The sequence below is a fragment of the Procambarus clarkii genome, chromosome 21 (genome assembly GCF_040958095.1).
Source record: "Procambarus clarkii isolate CNS0578487 chromosome 21, FALCON_Pclarkii_2.0, whole genome shotgun sequence".
NCBI lineage: Eukaryota > Metazoa > Arthropoda > Malacostraca > Decapoda > Cambaridae > Procambarus > Procambarus clarkii.
The window spans coordinates 26,780,090-26,805,805 of record NC_091170.1 but is presented as its reverse complement, the minus strand read 5'-3'; the positions used below and the strand labels follow the sequence as shown (position 1 = coordinate 26,805,805).

The following is a 25,716-nucleotide window of genomic DNA, read 5'->3' as shown; positions in this document are numbered from 1 at the left end:
GTACAAGCACTTCAACTTTTATGGGAATCTCATCCCCATCAATCTTCACTTCAGTCAATGCAACACCATTAACATCTACCACCTCTACCATCTAAATAACTATGTACCATTAACAAAAATCATCAGCTTCATAAGCTTATCTGAACTTCTCATATTAGTTATCTTGAGGTTATCTCGAAAAGATTTCGGGGCTTTAGTGTCCCCGCGCTTCCACGCCCAGGAGGCAGCCCGTGACAGCTGACTAACTTCCAGGTACCTATTTACTGCTAGATAATAGGGACATCAGGGTGAAAGAAACTCTGCCCATTGTTTTTCTTGCCGGCGCCCGGGATTGAACCTAGGACCACAGGATCACACGCCCAGTGTTCTGTCTGCTCAGCCGCCGGCTCTAGTAAATACAATGTACTGCCAAATTTTCCCAATAAATTTTTAGGATGCTGAACTTTTATGAACTTTTACGGATGCTTTTAGGCTCCACACACAACAGGTTATTCATTCAGTCTCAGTCCTGAGGCATCCGGAAAACATGTGGTCATCTGTACCCGAATTAACAAAATTAGCACAGAATTTGCACCATTCCTAAAATTTGCACCATCACCTACACTAAGAAAAGATTGGTCTAAATATGACAATATTATTGATGATACAGCACAAAATTAAGAGTCCTTGTAAAGTCCTTGCATATTAAGAGTAAATATTAAAAGTCGGGTTCGTTCTCAACTCACAATCGAGAATTCTAGGTTCGAATCCCAGGTGGGACAGAAATGGTTGGGCGCGTTTTCTATCACCTAATGCCCATGTCCACCTAGCAGTAGATAGGTACCCAGGAATTAGTCAGTTTGTTGTAGGGTTACAACCTGGGGAAGGGTCAGTAATTTGATCCTGGGGAAGGGTCAGTAATTCAACCCGGAGAAGACAGGAGGGGGATCAATATAAGCCTAACATGTACTGCACGTATGTATATTCTGGCTGCTTGTCCCCCCGACACAACAAATTATTATATAACTAAGTGTGAAAACTCAATATTTTAAAAAGAACAACACTCTTTTAAGTTGAGAAATCACACGAGAACAAGCTGTAAACAAGGAATACAGCACACATTCTTGCCTGATGGCATCCACCAGGATTTTATTACAGGGATTGTTTAAGAGGAATGACAGAGGTCACACAAATTTTTTTTATGTAAAATTTTGTCAAGGGAAATTCAGAACTGTTTTAACTGCATAAATTATACAGTACTATAAGTGAAATAAATTCAGTACATGCAATACGTACATATTTATTTTCTTACCCTTGTGTTTATCAGCATCATCAAAGATGTCTTGAAATAGTTTTTCCAGAACAGAAACAGAAAGGATCTGGTTCTTATCATCACAGATGCTCAATTGGTAGAAAAGTCCTTGACGCCATACTACAATATGACGTGATTCACCAGAGTCAAAATGAAGTAACTCGTCAATTTCTTCACCAGGTACTCTAAAATAATAATCAGATTATAAATGGCAGATAGTGATAAGAAATTAAGATATAATTAATATTAAATAGCAGTAATGAAAACAATAAATCATGACAATCAGTGATTAATCATAAGAGATATTTGCATGCAGAGATAAAATGAGCCATCATGATCCTGTTAGACCTCTAAAACTTGGGCAATAGCCCAAGACATGTTAGAAAACATAACGATCAGAGCCACAAACTGTCTGACATCATGGGTCCGAGGGTAGATAGCAGGTTGGCTAGATCTAATGACACTGTAGACAATTCAAGATAAATAAGCTTTGAACAGGGGACCAAAGAGACTGAATGTTAAGTTAGAACAGGGAGTGACATCGAGCAAGCCTAGGGTAAGCACCACGACACTGAACTCCGAAAAACCTGAATAGGAAGCTGGCATTGCAGCACCCGACGTAAGGCCCCCCCCCCCCCCAGGGCCCACACCCAGCGATTGCGAGAGTGGCAGAAGGGACGTCCCCAAAGGAACCAGAACAAATGCTGAAGCCAGATCCGACCCGACAGTTAGACCAGCATGGAGAAGCTCAGACTCCCACACAGCTGCTCGAACAACTGACGAGTGACTCGGGTGCTCTCCAAAAACAGCCGAAAGCGGGACAACGCATCCATGAACAAATTGAGTGAGAGCTCGGGTAGGCGCCACGGCACTGAACTCCAAAAAACCCGAATAGGAAGGTGGCGACACAGTAACCAACGCAAGGCACCCCCGGCCCACCCCCAGTGATTGCAAGAGGGGTGGAAGGGACATCCCCAAAGGAACCAGAACAACCGCTGAAGCCAGTTCCGACCCGACAGGTAGACCAGCATGGTGAAGTTCAGATTCCCACACAGCTGCTCGAACAACTGACGAGTGACTCGGGTACCCTCCAAAAACAGCTGAAGGCAGGACTGCAGCCGCAACAACGCCGCTGAAGGGAGAGACAAGGAAGCAGTCCGAGAGTCCACACAAGACCCAGCCAAGTCTGTACCTGAGAGGGAACAAAGTGGGACTTCCTCCAGTTCACCAAGAACCCGAACCTGGCAAGATGGGGAAAGAACCAAATCCCTGGTGAGCAGGCATGCATTCCTGACTGGAATCCCAAACCAGCCAGTCGTCAAGGTAAGCCAGAACCCAAACCCCTAACAGACGTAAACGGGTCACCATGACCCAGCTGTAAGCTTGCCGCCTAACGACAAAACCGAGCCAATCCCTGAACACCAGATGAATCGAGACATGCTAATACGCATCCCAGTGGCCCAGGGACACCATCCAAGCGCCCAGCTCCAAAAGTAGTCGGATCTGGGACAGAGTCGTCATCCAAAAAGAGGGCAAAAGATCCAGGCATTTAGACGGGACAAGTCCAGAATGAACCTCAGATCCGCACATTCCTGTTTTGGAACTGGAAACAGGTGGGAAACCCACCTGAGGGACGCCATCGTTTCGACCACGCCCAAGCAAACACACTCCAGGATGACCCAACAGAGCACAGGGAAAGATGCCTGGCCAGCCAGCTCCAACCCCCAGAAAGAGGAGCCACCCAACATCACTGCAGGCCAGAGTAAACAACCCAAAACACCCACGAATCGTGTGACCAGGCGAGAGCAAACAGAGCACCTCTCACCTACCACCCACTCAACAGGGTGAACCACGAAAAGGCCAATGACCAAAAGCCTGACCAATACTCATAGCTAGCACTGTGCCGATCAGACGCCGACAGCTCCACAGAAGGGGCCGGCCCCAAATGTCGCACTACTGACTTACGATGACCGAAGGAACCCTGAGCCCTGGCAAGACCCTTCAGGCAAGGGCCCTCCACGTCCCCACCAGAGAACCAGAGGACATAGGCCAGCAACTAGACGAAGCTGCCTGTGGAAAATGCACCACAGCAGACTCTGCAAACAGCAACAGACAAAATGGGGAAAAAAATCTAAGAGCCAGGACCCAAGCAAATTCCAAAGAGTGGATGAGCCCTGCCTGTTGGCATGCAAGGCAAGAAGCAAAGAACAGAGACACCTCTTTCTTCAGATTCGGCGCAAACAACTTCAACAAGGCACCAGACGCTGGCCCGGAACCCAGCTCCTCCACACCCTTCTTGAGCTAGTACGAAGACAGCCCCAGCAGGAAAAAGAAACGCAAGATTGAAGCCAAATGCCCACAAGCGTGCAAATCATCAGCTACCAGGGACACCGAAAGGGAGAGAACCTGCACATGAAGCTGCACCTGGCCAACATTGCAGGAAGCAGAGGAGCGAATTAGCACGCATGGAGGTGCTCCAACTTGCCCCCCAAGTAAACCTGAACGACTGTAGTCAACTCCCACCAATCAAGCGTGCTGGTCCGACAGAACGCATGCCACGCCCTCAACAAGAAAGCCAAAAACCACCGGAAGGAGGGAACCGAAGAACACACAGGAACCCAGAATCGAACCCGGGGAAAAGCTGAACTCGTATCGAACCCGTACAAGGAGAGCGGATACAAAAACCCCTCCCCCTGTAACAGCAAGCCCTGTGCCGTGGGTACCAACGCCCAAGCGGGGTCAAACAGGGCCCAAGCCAACTCCTCCCCAGCCCCGGGATCCTCCATGTCAGGACCCAGGGCAGAGCCGTCCTCTGAACCCTCTTCCTCTGGAGAAAAGGCAGAGTCCACCAGAAAAGCAGATAAGAAGGGGGTCCACTGGCTCGACCCAAAAGCCCTAGCAGGAGGAACAGGCTCGAATGCCTCCGCCACCAATCCGGAAGGGTCAGTTCCTGAAGCCACTCGAGTCTCACCTCCAAGAAAGCCCTGCCCCAACTCCGAAACCCTCAGACATTTGGGAGCCGGGAGCAGGGTGTTGGATGGAGGAGCAGGGTCAACTCCAGCAGGGCAAGGACAAGTGGGCCTGGTTGATACCTGGTTGATGGGTTCTGGGAGTTCTTCTACTCCCCAAGCCCGGCCCGAGGCCAGGCTCGACTTGTGAGAGTCTGGTCCACCAGGCTGTTGCTTGGAGCGGCCCGCAGGGCCACGTACCCACCACAGCTTGGTTGATCCGGAACTTCTCTTAGAAAACCGTCCAGTTTTCTCTTGAAGATGTCCACAGTTGTTCCGGCAATATTTCTTATAGTTGCTGGGAGGACGTTGAACAACCGCGGACCTCTGATGTTTATACAGTGTTCTATGATTGTGCCCATGGCACCTCTGCTCTTCACTGGTTCAATCTTGCATTTTCTTCCATATCGTTCACTCCAGTACGTTGTTATTTTACTGTGTAGATTTGGGACCTGACCCTCCAGTATTTTCCATGTGTATATTATTTGGTATATCTCTCGTCTCCTTTCTAGAGAGTACATTTGGAGAGCTTTGAGACGATTCCAATAATTTAGGCGTTTTATCTCGTCTATGCGTGTCGTATATGTTCTCTGTATTCCCTCTATTTCAGCAATCTCTCCTGCTCTGAAGGGGAAAGTGAGTACTGAGCAGTACTCGAGACGGGACAGCACAAGTAACTTGAAGAGTACAACCATTGTGATGGGATCCCTGGATCTGAAAGTTCTCGTAATCCATCCGATCATTTTTCTGGCTGACGCGATATTTGCTTGGTTATGCTCCCTAAACGTTAGATCGTCAGACATCATTATTCCCAAATCCTTGACATGCTGTTTTTCTACTATGGGAAGATTCGATTGTGTTTTGTACCCTGTATTATGTTTCAGATCCTCATTTTTGCCGTACCTGAGTATCTGAAATTTATCACTGTTAAACATCATGTTATTTTCTGCTACCCAATCGAAAACTTTGTTGACATCTGCTTGTAGTTTTTCAATGTCTTCAGCAGAGGTAATTTTCATGCTGATTTTTGTGTCAACTGCAAAGGACGACACGAAGCTGTGACGTGTATTTTTGTCTATATCAGATATGAGAATAAGGAACAGTAGCGGTGCAAGGACTGTACCTTGAGGTACAGAGCTTTTAACGTCGCTTGGACTCGATTTTATCTGACTGACTGTTACTCTTTGTGTTCTGTTCGACAGGAAATTGAGTATCCAGCGTCCTACTTTTCCAGTTATTCCCATTGACCTCATTTTGTGAGCTATCACCCCATGGTCACATTTATCGAACGCCTTTGCAAAGTCTGTGTATACAACATCTGCATTTTGCTTTTCTTCTAGGGCTTCTGTGATTTTGTCATAGTGGTTGAGTAACTGTGACAGACAGGATCTTCCCGCTCTAAATCCATGTTGTCCTGGATTGTGCAATTCATTGTTTTCCATAAAACTAGAAATTTGATTCCTAATCACTCTTTCAACCACTTTTATTATGTGTGATGTTAGTGCAACTGGCCTATAATTTTTTGCCAAGGCTTTACTCCCCCTCTTGTGCAACGGAGCTATATCTGCAGATTTAAGTGCTGCTGGTATCTCCACTGTATCCAGGCTCTTTTTCCATATTATGCTGAGTGCTCTCGCTACTGGTACTTTACATTTCTTTATGAATATTGAATTCCATGAGTCTGGCCCAGGAGCTGAGTGCATGGCACGGACGAAACCAAAGTTGAGGGGGGAATAACGCCCCCAAGTACGGGTTCCTATATTCCAAGCGGGGGCAGCCGCAGGGCATTCGGAAAGGCAACCAACCTAGTGTCTTGCAGCAACCTAAACCTCGCATGCAACGCAGAAGGTGTCTGCACCCAAATATCTGTAAGAGGACTGGGTGAACTGGAGTACAAGCAAGGAACTTCACTCGCAGGACTCCGGGTCAAAGGTATCATTGACCCAACAGGCAGCATGGCAGAGGCAAAGATGGTGAGTGTCACCCCTGAGACAAGGGGACAGAGCAACCTTCAAAATCCTACGAAGCGAGACGAGACTCAGAGGATGCATCTACTGATCCAATGAGCCCCAAAGGGGTTTTCTAGGGCCCTTAGGCTGACTGCTAAGGGAAGCCCAGGCAAGTTACTGCTAACCGGTTATCCCAGAAATACCAAACAAACAAACAAACAAAAGCTGAATCCCTGTAATGTGTGCAATCACGGGGACCTAGAGGAGGGCCACCAAAATAATACAAGTGATCCTACAGCCACACTAAGCAGACCCCCACCAGGCAAAACAAAAGAAAATGAACTTCCTGCAAAAGCACAACGTCTCCAGGAGGAACAGAACTGGCTGCTAGGTGTATTATAAGACAGCTGCACAGTACCTTGCACTCCTACCAGCGACAATACTACCTCCTACCCAAGGCTAAACAGTGGTAGGAAAAACCCCAGTTGACCCCCAAAGGCAGGAAATCACCAAGCAGCAAAAGAACCCTACGGAGGCCGTTCCCAAACAGTTTGTGGAAGGTAACCATGAACTGCAAGGGCAGTACTTACAGGGCACCTAGGGAAGGTGACCCTAGGCCAATGCAGCCCCAGTACTTCTGGAATAACACCAGTCTTGCACACCATCACACAACATCACAAGGCACATCACTGCTCAAGGATTGGAGCCAGAGTCAATCGACTGCCACCCAACAACAGCCTCAGAACTGGGGTTGGGTTAGCCGACACGGGAGGTTTGGCCCCCCTTCCCCCTCCCGGGGAGGGGGGAGCTGCGCAGACAGCGGCACAGCGGCTATGGTGACATGTTTGTTTGTATGTTTTCTGATTGGGGAGTTCTGCTTACTTGTTCAGCTTTTGGTTTGCAATGTTTAACCAGCTGTAGTTTGTTTTGGGATTCCTACCTTTCTGGGTGCCTGACCTGGTAGAGGCAGATATAGACTGCTCAAAACTAGATGGGGTATCTATAGGCCATTGCTCCTCGTGCCTCTCTGAGGGGGGGCCAGGTTCTGGCTCGTGGTCCCCGGTTGGAATAGAATTCCATCAATTGACTGTTGCTACAGTCTAATATATACACATCAGCCCGGTATAGCTCCGGGGAGTCGTAGGGGCTCTCCACAGAAAAGAGGGACTTACCCGGGAGGCGGCAGCCATGCACTCAGCAACTCTAAATTGAGACAACTGGCTGCAACTTGCGACTCAAAAGCCACACATGTACGCCCAGGACAAGGAAATAATGGGCAGCCTGGACCCTGTTCGACTTCCAAAATCCTCGCACCCAAATATCAGCCCATCACATGTTGCCAAAAATGGCAGCCAAAGCAGGACACTTACAAACGTCACGGGCAAGAGGATAGACGGCAGGCTGGCTAGACTTAACCCCCAATGGGGTTTTCCAGGGGCCATAGGCTAACTGCTACGGGAAGCCCAGGCAAAGTGCTGCAAAACCAGTTAAACCCAAGAGCTAACAATGAGGGATGAGCTAAAACACAAACCCCCCTGCGATGTGCACAATCACAGGGTCCTAGAGGAGGGCCACCGAAATATCGTAAGTGAACCAATAGCCAAACAAGGCAGACCCCCCTCCAGGCAAGGAAAACAAAAATACAGTAGTTAAGTTCATAAATGGCCTCCTAATAGAATCGAACTCAATATTTGGTGCATTTACAGAAACCCACACAAAAGACCACACGGATAGTGAAATCTGGATTCCGAATTATAATCTATATAGATGTGACAGAGTAATTAGGTCAAGTGGAGGAGTAGGTCTGTATATTAGCACTTTGAGGTTCCACAGACTGACTATTCAGTCACTCATTTTTCTACTGAATGTGTTCCTACGACGCAGTACTGAGTCACTCATTAAAATATTTTTTAAAAATTTAAATTTTATCAGATCAATCTGGTAGTGGTTTTAAAATAAGCGCCTTTAGATTGCACACAATTTGATACCAAAATCAAAGATATAACATGAAACTTGATGTCCAAACACTTGAAATATTATAAATAGGCCTATGATCCGAATATTAAAATATTTGTTAAAATTCTATTTATTGTCCTATTAACTTGGGACTAGTTTTAAAATGCGCGCCTTTTTATTGCGAACAATTTGATACCAAAATGAAAGATGTAACACAAATATTTATGTCAGAACACTGGAAAGATATAAATAAATTTGTGATGATGAGCGTCCAGAATTAAAATATTTGTTAAAAATCCAGTTATTGCTCTATTATTCTGGGACTAGTTTTAAAATACTCGCCTTTTTATTGTGAACAATTTGATACCAAAACGAGCGACGTAGCACGAAATTTGATGTTATTAAATTGAACGAGTTGAACATTAGGTTGCAATGTACAAAATGGTGCTCGTTCACGGGTAACTTTAGGCTTTTCTGCGGGAAGGCACTCCAGCCTTTTGTACATTTTATTCATACACATCTGTAGGGAATTTAATTCCGAACACAATGATACCAAAACGAGCGACGTAGCACGAGAATTAAGGTAAAAAAATGGAACGAGAATGCACATGTTACTGATTTTGTGCGTTTTTGCCGACTTTACACTTTGCTGTTAGGAGTCACGCTAGGCTTTTGGACATTATATTTATACACACCTGTAGAGAATTTATTTGCGAACACAATGATACCAAAACGAGCGACGTAGCACGAGAATTAAGGTGAGAAAGCTGGAACGAGTATACACATTTGGGTGTCACCACGCGCTTACCCGCACAGAGGGCCCACGATCCCCCTGTCAACCGCGAGTTTCCACGGAGCGCGAAAGTGTTAAAGAGGAGTTGGCATGCACAGAGCTCCTGAACTCGTTCAATGAGGTGGTAGAGGTACTTGAAATCAAGGTAGAAAATATGAATCTACTTATTATTTTAATATACAGACTGCCAGATGCAACAATTGAGGAATTCACTGAACAGATCCACAAAATAGAGAATATCCTTGATAACCTAGCAAACCCAGTACCAGATATCATCTTCCTTGGAGACTTCAATCAACCCAGTTTAAAATGGAGAATAGTAAACAATAACATTATAGTAGGAAATCAACCTGGAAATAACCAACCACAGGTCAGAGAACTACTGAGATTCTGTGACAAATTCTCGCTCAGTCAGCAAATTACAGAACCAACTAGGAACGAAAACACGCTGGACCTGATATTCATGAACAATGAGGAGCTAATCAGAGACATTAAAGTCTCAGACACTACGTACTTGGACCACAAGCTCATTGAAGTGCAAACTAACATTAATAACGGTAGTAGGCTCAAGAGAAACAACAAGCGAGAAGGATTACATTTGTATAAACCCTTTTGGAAGGGTTTATATTACATTACATACATTTTTACATTTGTCCCTTATCCCATTTTCAAAATTTCTTTCTGCCTTTCTCCTCACTGCCATGTACTTGTTTCTCGCATCTTGGTATCGTCGATATGTTTGGGGGTTTGGCCTCTTCCTATATTGATTCCATTTTTGTGTCTTTTGGTCTCTGGCCCTCTCGCAATTTCTGTTGAACCAATCCTGTTTCCTACTTCTGCATTTTTGCTTTGGTATAATTTTGTTTGTGCCTTTATCATATATTTCACAAAACTTTACATACATCTCATTTACTTCATTTCCTAGTAGCAAGTCTTTCCAGTCGAATTCCTTATAGAAATTTCAAAGTTCCCCATAATGCAGATGAAGCGTCACAATAACGTAGCTGAAAAATGTTGACCAAACCACACACTTGAAATTGAAAAGATGACGACGTTTAGGTCCGTCCAGGACCACATTATCAAGTCGATTGTGATGAGACGAAGGGGGCAAGGGCAATAAATAGGCAAGAGAGAGCTGAGGAGATGGAAATCTTAGAGGATGGTAAGAGCAAGGCAAAAGGTATGGAAGGAAAGGTGCAATAAAGGGTGTAATAATAGGAATAAGAAAAGGATTGTAAGATAAAAACAAGAGAAAGACAAAGAAAGATAAAAGGAAGGGTAAGCTTATGTTAGGTCATGTTTGTTAGAAAGTTTAAAGCATTTGAGTAGCTGCTGTGAAAGGGAAAAGTTGACAGCAGCAACAGCCAGGACTTTGGTTCGTATTGGGTTTGTTGTGTATCAGAGCTGATTTGACAAGACGGCATCTGTGTCGAGTAGAGGCAGGAAAGATTATTTTGGAGGAAGACAAATCAATAGGATGATTAGAATCCCTAACATGACAGAAGAGAGCATTGTTTGTGTCTGCAGACTTAACGCTTCTTTTGTGTTCTTTAAGTCTGTCATTAAGTGTACAGCCAGTTTCACCAAAGTATTGGTGAGGACAAGACGGACAAGAAATAGAGTAGACACCAGCAGCATTAGAAGCAGGAGGCGGCGCAGCGTGAACTAGATTGCTACGAAGAGTGTTAGTTTGTCAAAAGGCAAGCTTTATGTCAAGAGGACGAAAATTACTGTATTAGTAAAAGTTTTGAGTTCAGATATGAAAGGAAGGCAGAGCACAGTGCTACTAGCATTGGAAACAGGTTTAGGATGAAAGAAATTTCATGTAGCTTGAAAATAGGCACAGTTGATAAAATGTAAAGGGTAACCAAGGTGAGAAAAAGATTTGTAGATAAAGGAAATTTCAGAATCAAGAAACTGAAGGTTGCTGATACATAGAGTGCAGAGGAAGAGAGAGACAAGGACACTTCCAACCATCCTCCTCCTGTTAAGAAAAAAGAAGTGAATGTACATGCCACTATGCATGGGTTTGTCCCCTTCCCCATAATGTCCTCTCCCAAAATCAGGTTTTTCAACTACTTCAACCTCCATATTTTCTTCCAGATTATAACTCATTGCATACTTTACTCCTAAGAAGACAAGGTCACATTTACCCAAGGGAGGAAGGTACTGAATGTCAAATATCTCTTCCGCTTTCCTGGTAAATATAAAATCCAGCATGGAGGGAACATCCCCCTTCCCTCATACCTTGAGATTACATTGAGATGTTTTTGGGGCTTAGTGTTCCCACAGCCTGGTCCTCGATCAGGCTTCCTTGTTGCTGGATTGGTCAACCAGGCTGTTAGACGCAGCTGCTTGCAAGCCTGATGTATGAGGCTCATCCTCGTAGCTTGTTTAACATGTTGATAAGGACTGTTTCCAGGGTGAGGTTTACAAATCTACAGGTCCAAAAGTCCTCTGTTCTAGCTTCATATGCCTCCCAGTTTATGGATTTCGAGTTAAGAGTCGCTGACTACCAAGAGTTGTAATCTATCTTTGTGACATGGAAAAAGTTCACAGGTTTAGCCAATTTCCATGTTAGGTAAATGTTAATTCTGACTAATGTTGAAGTTTTTATGAGTTTTGTAAAAAAAAAAAATACCATGTATAATATTTAGCCCAATTAGCATTCTGGTGCTCAATGGGTTTTATATATGCTATCATTATCTTGGCAGCAACTCGATTCGCAATGGGGTGTGGCCGACATCCACCAACAACTTGGGGGTGGCATGTGCATTCTCGGTCTACCTGCTGGAGTATGAGCCCACATCAGCCCAGGCTCTCACTGCCTACCTCAAGCAGGCCGTGCATGCTCTGCCTCTTCCTGTCAGTGAGTACACCCTATCCCTTCCTATGTTACCATCCATTCATATGTTAACATCCAGGCTCTGACTGCCTACCTCAAGCAGTCTGTACAAGCTCTGCTTCTACTTGACAATGAGTAGGGTAAAGTATAAGGGCACTGCTGCCTAGAAATTACCTAATAGTATCTGCACCAGTACAATGAATGAAACCACAAAAATGCTAGGAACTTCCAGAGCAACAATGTTAAGTCATACAGAGCCAAAGTTTTTTTTTTTTTAAATAGTTTCTGAAATTACAATGGGTTTATTTCTATATCCTTAAATTTTAGATGTGCAAAACATATATTGACTGTGGCTGTAATCACTATTGAATGTTCTTATTTGGATCTACTGTATTCCACTGTTAACACTACTTTTACACTTTAAATTACTGAATGTGAACAAACACAATTTAACAAACCTCATGATACAGAATAATTGTAAACACAAGTATGCTACTGCCAGTTTCCACTGGGACATGTAAATAATCAATCTTAGTTAATCCGAACTACCATATATTACAGCACCACAAATATAGTATTGTACAACAGTATTGTACAGGAAGGATGAGAAAATAAAAATGGGAGGCAGAGAAGAGAGCCAGGGACCACACCAGATCCAAGGACTGGGCCAACACAGCCTGCCAACACACAAGAATGGGGGCAAAGAACATGGCCACCGCCTCCTGGAACACAGGAGCATACAGCTTGGGAAACAAAGCAGACACTGCTACAGCAGTGGGCAAAACCCCTGCATTAGGTCCTCTTCTGAGCATCTCAAAGCCCTCCCAAAGCCAGTCAGTCCAAGAAAGAGTGGAAGCAAACCGCAGACATTGACGGACGCACAAGAATGGCCCCAGAAATACCTGCAACATGCATGACACCTCATGCCACTCAAGTATGCGGGAACGACAAAAGCTGTACCACGCAAAACCAAAGGATTGTCTGCTAGCCAGAAAGACTCGAGAACCTCATAATGCATCCAATAAGGGGAAGAAGATCCAAACTTAAACAGGAAAGGATTCATCAAAGAGAAGTAATCTGGGTCTCACAGGAGGTACGTGAAGAGCACCTCCCAAGTCGCTGAAGGAGGGACCCGAGAGGAAGGAATTCTTCAGAAGGACGATACCAACAGGCCCAAAGGCACATGGAATTAAACCCTGGGGAAGCCGCACCCAAATCATACTTGTACAGGAAAGAAGGATACGAAAATCCCTTCCCCCACAAATGGAGACCCCCCCTCAGAGGGAATCAGGAACCCCAGAGTCAAATGGGACCCCATGGGCCCATATCAGACTCCCCCTAAGCCCCAAAAGCCACATTTGAGAGGCCTGAGGCAGATCCAGCATAGGACATGTTGAGGAGTTTCTCATCCACACCTGTTTTCTCCATCTAGGTCACTACCTTTTACAGTGGATGAGAACAAAAGTGTATGTGGAGAATGCATCTCCAAGAATGCAAATTAATGATGACTATTTAGGGAGGTATACCCATAGCACTCTATAATAAAATGAGCTTAATAGAAGTAAAAACAGTTGAACAAGTCACTGCAGCAGCCCTATTAACCCATTCTAGGCTGTACTAATTTATATACAATCCCTTTCCCTATGTCACTATCATACCTATTTTTAAAGTTAACTATACGATTTGCCCCTATGATGTGGTTGGAAACCTATTTCTTGAGGTTATCTTGAGATGATTTCGGGGCTTTAGTGTCCCCGCGGCCCGGTCCTCGACCAGGCCTCCACCCCCAGGAAGCAGCCCGTGACAGCTGACTAACACCCAGGTACCTATTTACTGCTAGGTAACAGGGGCATTCAGGGTGAAAGAAACTTTGCCCATTTGTTTCTGCCTCATGCGGGAATCGAACCCGCGCCACAGAATTACAAGTCCTGCGCGCTATCCACCAGGCTATGAGGCCCCCCTTCCATTTCATTCGTCTACCACCCTATTGTTCAACCAATGCTCCCCATATCTTTCCTGAATCTGAATTTATTCAGCTTATAGCCATGGCTACAGGTTCTGTTGATACCCCTCATCTACTTAAAAGATCTCAATGTCTCTTTGGCCATCTGCCTTTCCATAGAATGTAGGCCAAGCTCCATTAACTTCTCCTATGAGGGGTACTTAATACTAGGATCAGTTTTGTCATTCTATGTTATATTTTATACAAAGAGTTTTCATTTACTCTGTAACATGGTAACCAGAATTTGATGCAGAATTTGATGACTGACAATGTAGTCAGTGCCAGTTCCCAGCCAAGACTGACGACCAACCAAAGTTGACAACCATATGTTGATCAACTAATACTGGCAACCTATGTGTATCTTGAGAATTACCAAGCATTAATATAATAAGTAATATAGCATGGCATGTTAGAATATTTTGGTGCTGTATTCAATTATTTTAAATTCTATTTAGTTTGCTAGATAACAACTAGCACTCAAGTTCCCATGGCAGCAGCTGTCTGTCAAATAATTCTGTATCAGTAATGCGCTTTCCAGATGTCTACCCACATCATTCTATACCTTAAAGATGTGCAAGTTAGAGGAGGAGAATCTGAAGCGTAGAACTTGGGAAACCCTATCAGAATACATACATAATCATAATACCATTTTATTACTGCCATGGCTAAACATAACATTTTTTGGCTTACCGTACAGTGGAAAAGAGTCGTTCATATTGTGCCATACAGATTGGGATGGTGTTGCGTAGGAGTAAAGGTGGAAGCTCTTCTCGATCAATCTTTCGCTTGATGTTAAGAATGGAGAATACAACATTTGCTGCTCTTGATACCTGGAAGTATTTGAATTGCTTAAAAAAATAAAAGCTTAGTGCTTAAGAAGCATATATTTTAGATGTGCTTTCTCCAAGTGGGATAAGGATTAAAATAAAAAGTGGAACTAGATATGTTTTGATTGCAATTGATAATGGGATATATTGCTGGGTGCTATGCCACCATCTATACTGGGGAATATTATTATTCTGCTAATGTTTGAGCTCATGTGCTAAGGATACATCTGTTTAGAGCTTGAAATGAAAGTTGTGCACTGAGTTGATGGGAATATGCTGTTCATTAATGGCAGAGGCTGCTCTGTTAAGAAAGGTCAGTTTCCTTTGATGGTATGTGGTGCCAGAGATGGACAACATGAGCTTGACCCTAAATGATGCTAGCAAGTGGAAAGTTAACAGGATTAAAATCCTGAAGGTGACTATCAAGAAGTCTGCCTTTCCTGCTGTTAGGATTTTAAATTAAATGCCTACGCTGCACTGGATGATGACTATTGTGAGATGGTGATTAGCTCATTCTCCAGGAAGGGTGACAAGAGTAAATAAGAATGTGAATTTTGGTTGTAGATTTCTAGATGAGGTATTTGAACAGGACATTTCTGTGCCAGAGAGGAAGGAAAACAGATTGAGGATTTACTATGCAGGAGCAGGAATTGGAGTTATCATTACCAATATGAACACTATTAGGACTAATAATGGGATAAAACCTGTTATCTGTATTTGTGCAGGAGGAAATGTTTTAGAAAGAGTTAGGATTGAGGCATTAATACAGAAGCTTAAAACAGCCACCAAGTTAGTTGCATTCAAGGACAGGATCCCAGTTATGTGTGGCATTCTTGTGAGAAGGGGAACGGGAAATGAAGTTTGTTTAACCCCTGAAGGGCGCAAATTTTATATATACAATTTGAGTAAATGTCGCTGAACGGGGCACATCATGTATATACAATTGAGGGTGCCATGCACAATTTAAATGGCAAGTACAGCAGCTGGCACTGGTGCAGGGCCTTCCCCGCTTCCTGAGTCTGCACTCAATGATCATGAGAGGTAAAAGGGGCTGGCCTGAAGAACCAGAACATCCTCTGAAGCCAAACCCTGCACAACAGAAAAACCATATGGAGTCAGACTCCTGCACAACCACTCGAGCAACCGCCGAGTCACCTGGCTTCCTTCAAGACCAGGAAATGGCAGTGCTACAACAGGAGCAAGCAGCAGGAGGCAGCAAAAGCGATGCTGACCAAGAGTCCCATATCAGGCCCAATCAGGTTCGAACCTGAAATGAAACCAACTGGGGCTTCTGTCAGTTCACCAGCAACAGAGAACCCAGCAAGCTGGGAAAGAACCAAATCCCTGGCTAACAGATCTGCAGACAGGCTTGGAGCCCACACCAACCAGTTATCAAGATATGCCAACACCCAAACACCAAACAACCAAGGACCAGCCAGCACAGTCCAAGTAAAATATGGGAAAATGCAAGGTGCTTTATTTAGTCAAAAAGGGAGTAAGGAGAGGTAGTGAAAGGGGCAGTGGGAAAGGATGATAGGGGGATGTGGGGAGAGAGGGGGGGAAAACAAGGGGTGAAATAGGGGTAAAGGGGAATAGATGGTCTATCCTGTGTACTGCTGGGTACCCCTCCAATACAATATAATAATAATAATAATAATAATAATAATAATAATAATAATAATAAAAAACTTCACATTGAAAAACTGCCTGTAATAAAAAACCAGCGTTGAATGTAATGAAACGCCATTTTCTGGGTGAGACCCGGAGGCTCCCCGGAGCTTTACCAGCCTGATATGCTAATGTCAAACTTTGGCATCAGTCATGTGTATGGAGTTCTAGGGCCTACCGGAGACCACGGCCAGAACCTGGCCCCCTCAGAGAGGCAAGGAGAGCAATGGCCTATAGAAACCCCCGTGTGGTTGGAAGCATTCTATGTCTGCCATCAACTGGGTCAAGCATCCAGAAAGGTAAGCATTCCAAAACAAACCCCTATTCTGGTTAAAATTGCTACCAAAAGCCAAACTAGTGGATAGAACTCCCCAACAGAAAACAAGCAAACTAGTACAACGTCACACGTCACCGCGCCGCTGTCTGCGCAGATCCCCCCTCCCCAGGAGGGGGAAGGGGGAGCCCCAGACCTCCCATGCCGGCTACCCACCCATCAGTTCTGAGGCTGGATGTCAAAACACGCAAAAAAACGCCGACCGGAGGGAGGGAGGGAGGGTTGCCGGGGAGCCTCCGGGTCTCGCCCAGAAAATGGCGTTTCATTACATTCAACGCTGGTTTTCTGGGGGAAGCTCCGTCAGCTCCCCGGAGCTAACTACCCAGAGGAAGGTCAAAGGGACGGAACCGGGAGGCGGACACCACGCACCCCCCCTCGGAAGTGAGACAACTGGCAGCAAATGCCAACCCAAGGCATCACAGCCCAGAAAGGGCCTGGGAACAACACGAGACAATGAGTAGCAAGGCCCCAGTACGAACACCAAAGATCCGTGCCCGAATGACAGCAAGGACACGCCGCCCAGACAGCAGCAAGAGCAGTGAAGCCACAAACGCCATGTGCATGGGGGAGAACACAGGCAGGTTAGCCGCAAGAACACGGCTGACAACCTGGGACACCGTCGCCTGCGGACAGGGAAGAACTGAAACTGGATCAACTCAAAACGCGCCCCCGGACACATGTCGAGGCACGCAAGTAACAGCGGAGGGCCGCCATTAAACACAAAACATGACACCCCCCCGGCCCGACCAACCAAGCACCAACAAACCAAGGATCCCTCTGGGACGCAGCAGCCCCATCCCGTGCCAGAAAAGATGGAGACTGCTGCCACCGAACCACCGAAATGCTAAAACCGAAGGAGCAGAAAAACCCCAGCGACCTGACCCCCAGAGGCAAATGCCAACAGGAAAAAAGAGCTGACGAAAAACAAACCGAAACCGAAGGGGCACCACCAACCGAAGAGAAGACAGAGCACGCTGACCAGAGACCAGGATGGTGCAAGTGGCGCACGAACAGGCCAAAGGTGAAACAACGCACGAGACAGCTTACTAACGGCGCAGAAGCAACACGAAGACCGAAAGCAAGCCGAAGTGGCTCCGCCAGTGCTGCACGAAAAGAGGCAACAGTAAGTGGCAAGACGACGGGCCCCAACCCTCACAAGAAAAAGCAAGCCAACGCGAACAACTGCAGCCACCTAAGAAGGGACAGGAGGAAAAGAAAGTACCGCCAAATTACCCCATACTGCCGCCAAGAAGAAGTATGCAGGTGGGACATCTACTACGAAGCCACCCGACCACCAACCGGAGGCGAGACCGCGAGGCAGAATGGAAGCAGCCCCGACAAGGCCCCACCGAGCCCAGGAAAAGGCGGAGCCACGGGAAGATCTCGGGCGCAACCACCGAAACCCAGGCGGCACAAGGAGATGGAACGTCGGCCGAACAGAAAGCTCCTCAATGCAAGTAAGCCTGCCAGGAGATCAGAAACGACGGGTCTGATGCAAGACATTGCAAGATCCCGAAAAGCCAACCGGCAGGGCAAGCCAGGAAAACCGAAGAAGGCGTAAGGGTTGCCTCCAGAAACAGTACCCGAACCAAGGGGTACGAGCAACTGAAACAGACTAAGACAAATAAGCGCACCATAGGACACAGGCTGAAAGAACGCCCAAGAAGCCAAGGAATGCACGCAGAACACCCCTGCGGCAGAGGACGAAACAAAGGGAACGCACGGGGAAGGGAAGCGGTAGAAACCGAGCCCCCCCACCCCACAGCAGCAAGTGCAGGCAAAACCGACTAAAGGAGATGCCAGGAAAGCGACTGGGGAGAGGCAGAATTAAAGAGCCGAAGAACAAACCCCAGGAAACAACCAGGGGTATACAATCAGGCAGGGACAGAAACCCCACGCACAAGGGAGGGCCCAGCCAGGGACCCGAAGACCACGAGAAAGAAGCAAACCCCCATACCAAACCCTAGGTACAAAACAGCAGCAAAGTGCCACACCATAACCGGACACCAGAACAAGGACACGCCACCGCGAAACACGTTACCAATGCATACGTGCAGCAGCAACAGGCACCACCGCAACATGCAACATGTAAATAGCAACTCGCTTCTGCAAAGGCAGAGAACGGTGCAGACAGACCCCAGACAGGGCCAACGGAGACACGACAGAACCCAGCAGGCCCAGGAACCTGCACACCAGGCAACCGACGGCGGAGAAACCTGCTCAATACCTGCTGGATGGGGTTCCAGGAGTTCAGTTTACACCCCGAGCCCGGCCCGAGGCTAGGCTAGACTTGTAAGAGGGTGGTCCACCAGGCTGCTGCTGGGAGCGGCCCGCAGGCCCACATACCCACCACAGCCAGGATGGGCCGGAACCACTATTCAAAAACAGGCTAGTGTACCTTGGAAGACTACGGATGTACCGGCAACATGGCGTATGCCCGTAGGTAGGACGTGTAACAACCGCAGACCTCTGATGGTTATACAGTGTTCCCTGATTGTGCCTATTGCACCACTGCACTCCACTGGTACTATCCCGCAAGTTCTTCCATATAGGCGGGACCCAAGAGCCAGAGCTCAAACCCCGCAAGCACAGCCAGGAGAGCCCTACCAGGTGAGTACATAACCAGCACCACAACCCACACACCTCATAACATGAAAGAGGTGGGTCCCCTGAATGACTCGAGTATGGGTTGGACATGCACAAGAGTGGGACTGGAAGGGTTGAAAAGGGACAGTCACTGGTGTGCTAACGGTCACAGTCGTACATAGATATACCTAAAGAAAGACAGGTATATAAACATCCTCGCATCCAGCGCCGGGCCAAAAGACGCCAGACCGCAGAACCTGTCGAACGGAGGCACGAACGTGACATGACCCAACAGCGCCCAGAAGATCCTGGGAGCACCGCCAGGTGAAGAAGGCCACGCTGGAGAGCAGGGTAGAAGCGAAGGAGGTGGCCCACACCCATGACACAGGGAAAACCTTAGCGTCCACCCCACAGCTGGAATCCAGGACACCCCCGGAGCGAAGGGGCACATACTGGAGCAAGGGAGAAGAGCGAAAGGCGAAGCACCCGAGAAAAAAGGGCGCAAAACACTAGCACTGAAACACTGCTCAGACCAAAACAAACTCCACGGCGCATGCGCATGACACGCTGACCAAACCGCACAACCCGCTCTGCGGGAAGGCGCCAACCAGGACTACTGCACTAGAAAAGTAGCCAAAAGAGGAAGCAGTAACAACAAAACCGGCCAACGAAGCGAAGACAAAGAACCCAAAGGGAACCCAACCGGGCCACAAGTAGCCAAACCGGGCCACAAGTAGCCCAATACGGTGACCCTGACAAGGAGCCAACAGACGTTCCAATAATACGGGAAGTAGCGAAAAACCTTCCCGAACCCTCGAGAACACAGAAGCAAACACCAGTCCCGAAGGCACACAAAAGCACAGTCGCACCCGAGACCAGAAGTCACATAGAACCCCAAGAACGGGGAAACATGACAAAGACACCGTCCCAAAAATGGGGGGGGGGGGAGCATCCACCCACAGGACGGAATCAACCGACTCAAAGGCCAAGGAACCGAGCCCGGGAAGGGGCCGACGCCCAACAACACGTATGGCGAGTGGGGAGGAAAAACCCCACTCCGCATAACCACTAGCCCCGCCTAGAGGGGGAGAAACCCCCCCCCACGGGGTCCTACGGGGTCAAGGCCCCCAAGGCCCTCCCCATCCCCGGGAACCTACACGACAGGCCCCGGGGCCGAGCCATCCCCCAAAGCCCCGGCCGTACCAGAAAACCGGGGCAGCCGCAAAAATACTAAGGAAGGGAGCCCACTAGCAGACACTTACAACACGGCTGGAGGAACAGGCTCAAATGCCCCTGTCACTACCCCGGAAGGGGAATTTCCCCGAGACTGCCCGAGTCTCAAAACCATCAAACCCCGCCCCGAACCCACAGATGGTAAGGAACCGGATGTAGGCAGGAAGAGGGGATCCAGGGAAAAGACAAGAGGGCGTGGAAGGAACCTAAGCAACCAGCACCCACAAGTCCCAACACAAACCAAAATGGGGCAGCCCTGAGGCTCCCGGGGAGCAAACAAACGAGAGCGTTGCCACCACCAAGGCTTAAAACGCAACGCCCCTGCTGCCCGCACCCGCTTAGTCAGCACAACTGGGTAACCGAGCCACAACGAGCAACAAAACTCGCAGGACTCCGGGTCGAAGGTGTCACCGACCCCACAGGCAGCAGATGGAGGCAAAACAGAGAGTCACCCTGAGACAAGGGGTGAGAGCAACCCTCAAACTTGCTGGAAGCGAGGGGTGGGGGGACTCTGGGGTCACATCCATCGGACCCGCGCGCCCCCAGGGGTTTCCCAAGGTCCCGAGCGTTTACTATAAGAGGACTCGTGCTCAGGTAATCCCAGGCAGGGTACTGCTAACCGGCGCCCAAAGCTACCAAACAACTTTCTAAGAGCTGAACCCCCGGGACGTGTACACTCACAGGGACCTAGCAGGGGAAACCACCAGGAAAATACTCAAAACACAAGGGGGAAGAACGAAGGCAGACCCCCACCAGGTAGGAAAAAAACAAAAAGAAAACCCCGCAAGAGGACAGCGTACCCAATATGAACAGAGCCGGCTGCCATGATTGGTGGAGACAAGCTGCACAGTACCCTGCACCCCACCAGTGCAAAACTGCCCCTTATCCTAAGGCGAACAAGGGAGACAGAACACCCGAGCACACAAAGAGCGGCCGAAAACCAAGCAGTAAACGGCCTAGCAGGGGCAGAACCCAAGGAACTTGTGGAAGGTGGCCTCAAGCCCCAAAGACAATACTTACAGGGCACCTAGGGAAGGGAACCCTAGGCGCATGCAGTTCGAGTACTGGAGACTCACTCCCGGCTCACGCACCACCTAGAAGAGACACCACATTCTAGGTACAGTGCCAAAACAACTACTGGAGCCGGAGCACACAACCGGTGCCTATAGCATCAGCCGAAGAACTGATGGGTGGATAGCCGGCGTGGGAGGTCTGGGGCTCCCCCTTCCTCCTCCCGGGGAGGGGGGATCTGCGCAGATAGCGGCACGGTGACGTGTGATGTCATACTAGTTTGCTTGTTTTCTGTTGGGGAGTTCTATCCACTAGTTCGGCTTTTGGTAGCAATTTTAACTAGAATAGGGGTTTGTTTTGGAATGCTTACCTTTCTGGATGCTTGACCCGGTCGATGGCAGACATAGAATGCTTCCAGCTACACGGGGGTTTCTATAGGCCATATTGCTCCACTTGCCTCTCTGAGGGGGCCAAGTTCTGGCCGTGGTTCCCGGTAGGCCCTAGAACTCCATACACATGATTGATGCCAAAGTCTGACATTAGCATATCAGCCTGGTAAAGCTCCAGGGAGCCGACAGGGCTCCCCCCAGAAAGGGGCCCAAGTTCCACTGTATCCTTTATAATAAGACTACTCTGCTGTATTATAAATTATGTATTAAATTAATTTTGACTAACCTGTCTGTTTGTTGGGGTCCATCTGAAGTTATCCAAGGCATAATAATTGGAGTTGATGGCCAATGAGCATCGAGACATTAAATACACATACTTCTCCCTGAAAAATTTACACAGGTACAGGTAGTAATAATTTCATATTTGTTCTTACTGACACTTTCTTTTGTATCAGTCAATGTAGCAATTAAAATCCCTATATATTGTGAAGATGTGAAGATAATCATTTTAAATTTCTCGGTCTTTTAGCAAGATCCCCATTTCATCTTTACACATTTCATAAAAATTTATCTCTAATAGTGCAATGGGCTATATTTAAAAATTAATAAAATAAGGCTCAATACTGCACATCTCAATTACTTACCACCAATCACTGACATAATTAGGTGCCCACCATGACTTGAGGTAAAGAAGGCGCTGCAGTCGAGGGCCAATACTGCTCTCAAAGTCATTCGCTTGTTTAGTATATTCCTTATATTCTTCCTCCGAGCATAAAGGCTTTAAACTGTCAAGCAATTTACCTGAAAGCATGTTAAATGAAAAACTTTCAACTAAATGCCTGGGGGACAATTTTCTATGCATTATCTTGCTCTAAAAGCAAATGCGTGAAAGGTAGACTAGCACAATTGCATGCAGTAAGCCGTAATGTATATAATATACTGTATAGAGCTCACTGACCAAAGAATATCCAATGTTATTGATGGCCTCCAAAGTTCCCTTTTTAACCCCTGAGCTGCACACCTATAAATAGTGATCACAAAAATATTGTTCTGAAAAAAACAATTTCTTGTTTTTACATTATTAATTAGCATCCAGGAAGCATAAAACCAGTGTTGACTGTAATGAAATGCCATTTTCTGGGCGAGCCATGGAGGCTCCCTGAAGCTATCCTGACTGAAGTGTGCTATGTTAGTTTGAGTTCATCAGTTACGGGAGTTCTTGTGCCTATCGGGGACCACAAGCCAGAACCTGGCCCCCCTCAGAGAGGCACAGGGAGCAATAGCCATACGAGTACTCTACATTTAGAGTATGACATGTCTACCATCGACAGGGGTATACCCCCCAGAAAGGAAGGCGAAACCTCAGACAACGAAATGCAGTTTACTCATGTCTTCTATTGACATGCTAATTAATTTTTCATCCAACTGTGCTAATCCAGAAGTTGGAAACCATGTATCGGTACCTGAGGCGAACCAAAGAACTGATCATAAAAGAAGCCAATGAACACAGGAGGCAAGCTAAACTTGAGCCTTATTTTAGAAGAACAGCAAGCCAAGAGCCTTCAACCAGCAAGGAGTCACAGGCAAGCCAAGAGCCTTCAACTTGTGAGGCTTCAGCAGCTGGCAGTCAAAACTGACCTTGCCTCGTGTAGTGTACAGTAATTTTAAGTGTTAATTTTAGTGTTGTGTTAGAATAGATTATGTAAGCAGGCGATGAGTCAAGAATTCTTAACTTCAAGATGTGTAGCATCAATCAAGAAGATGAACTACAACAAGACAAGTTGAGGTTTCTGGTTGAAATTAATGACAGTACTGTACAATACTTTAATATTTTCTAATTATATGTGGAAATTCAAATTACTGTATGTTGTTTGTGGTACAAACATTTTTGGAGATATCCACGTTTGGACTTCCGCGGTGAAAAGTCAGTTAATAGGGAAAACGTGCTAATCCGGCAGGGGTTCCTTCCCATAAAGTTTGGATTAGTGAACTTCTACAGTAGTTATATACGTGTGTGTATATATAGTGTAATAATAGGAAAAATACTTTGATTGATTTTGGAACATACTACACATGTCACCATATATGAGCTCCATAATTTTGAGCTTAGTGATGTTCCACACATTGAACTATATCAATTCCACACTTTTGAATAATATTACAGCAAAAAAAAAAAACAAGAAACGAATGAGACATATTGAAATAATTATGAAAAATTTTATTCTCAGCATATGCCGTCTCATGGGCTGGCGGGGTCGAGTGTTTACGGGTGCTTCATCACTCGATGCCCATAAATTGCTCAACTTCTCAGCTCCATCATGGCTAAAGAAGTAAACATACAATATTTTATTTCAGTTTCCCGTGATCACAGACCACATTTTAACAATATAAGAAAAACAAATTCTTGGAAATACCCAGTAATTTATTTTCTGTGCACCACGGGGGTGTCATGTTTTAATGCAGCACAGTGCAGTGGTTAAAGCAATAACTTTTAGTATGATTCTTTTACAAAGCATTATCAACTTATTAAATTCTAGGCATCCTTTAAAATTGTGATCAAATAGGTTATATATTTAAGAAATGCATTTTTGATAATACATAATGTTTGGGTAAGAAAGCCTTGAGCCAACCTAAATCCTGGTTTGCATTAGACAAAATATTGTATTATTCAACTTACCAAGTGTCTCTTCAAGAGGAGGAACAGGCATTCGTGGCAGAGATCGCTGGCAAGAATACAGAGAAGGCTGATATCCAGACACGAACTTGACAGTTAGACCCCACAGTTTGGTTTTCGAGGACACTTCCCTCACATTCTCATCTTTAGTAGAAAATTTTAACAAAATTCAGAATTATATATTTCTTTAAACAAATTTCCCCTTTTATCAAATATATTTAAGTTTTCTTACATGTAAAAAATTTCACCAAATATTTATATCATAATAACCTGCCTAACCTATATATCCATACATTGAAAGCCATAGACTGGAAGGCATATGAAGCTAGAACAGAGGATTTTTGAACTTGTAGAAACCTCATCCTGGAAACATTCATGTTTCAACATGTTAAACACGCTATTAAGATGAGGGAAGGGGATGTTCCCTCCATGCTGGATTTGATATTTACTAGGAAAGAGGAAGAGATATTTGACAATCAGTACCTCCCTCCCTTCGGTAAAAGTGACCATGTCTTTTTGGAAATAAAGTATGCAATGCATTATAATCGAGAAGAAAATGAGGTTGAAGCAGTTGAAAAGCCAGATTTCAGTAGAGGTCACTATGGGGAACTCAGACATTTCTTTAAGGAATTTGACTAGAAAGACTTGCTATTAGGACATGAAGTAAATGAGATGTATGTCAAGTTTTATGAAATATATGATTAAGGCACAAAAAAATTATACCAAAGCAGAGATGCAGAACTAGGAAACAGGACCGATTCAACAAAAATTGTGAGAAGGCCAGAGACCAAAAAGACACAAAAATGCAATAATATAATAAGAGGCCAAACTTACAAACATACCAGTCATACAAAGATGCGAGCCTCTCTCCTTACTGCGTCACGGCAGTAAGGAGAGAGACAGAAAGAAATTTTGAAAAAGGGATTGCGGACAAATGTAAAACAGAACCAGGTCTATTCTATAAATTCATAAACATCAAATTGCAGGTAAAGGATAATATTCAGAGGTTGAAAATGGGAAATAGATTCACGGAAAATGAAAATGAAATGTGTGAAACATCAAACGAAAAGTTCCAAAGTGTGTGTGTACAAAATAAAATCTTAAGGGAACAAAACACAATAAGAATTCCAAAGAACAACATAGAGCACAG

At 45.9% G+C, this 25,716-nt stretch overlaps 1 protein-coding gene across 1 annotated transcript in view; it reads right to left on the bottom strand.

Moving 5' to 3' along the window:
• Positions 1-25,716, bottom strand: part of LOC123760671 (carnitine O-palmitoyltransferase 1, liver isoform) — a 100,934-nt gene that overhangs the window by 44,547 nt on the left and 30,671 nt on the right. Inside the window, exons 5-9 of the mRNA XM_045746451.2 lie at positions 24,570-24,710; positions 22,537-22,693; positions 22,179-22,275; positions 14,535-14,674; positions 1,292-1,476 (exon numbers count right to left, since the gene is read on the bottom strand). Of these exons, the coding sequence (XP_045602407.1) occupies positions 1,292-1,476; positions 14,535-14,674; positions 22,179-22,275; positions 22,537-22,693; positions 24,570-24,710 (720 nt within the window). The remainder of the gene's footprint in view (positions 1-1,291; positions 1,477-14,534; positions 14,675-22,178; positions 22,276-22,536; positions 22,694-24,569; positions 24,711-25,716) is intronic.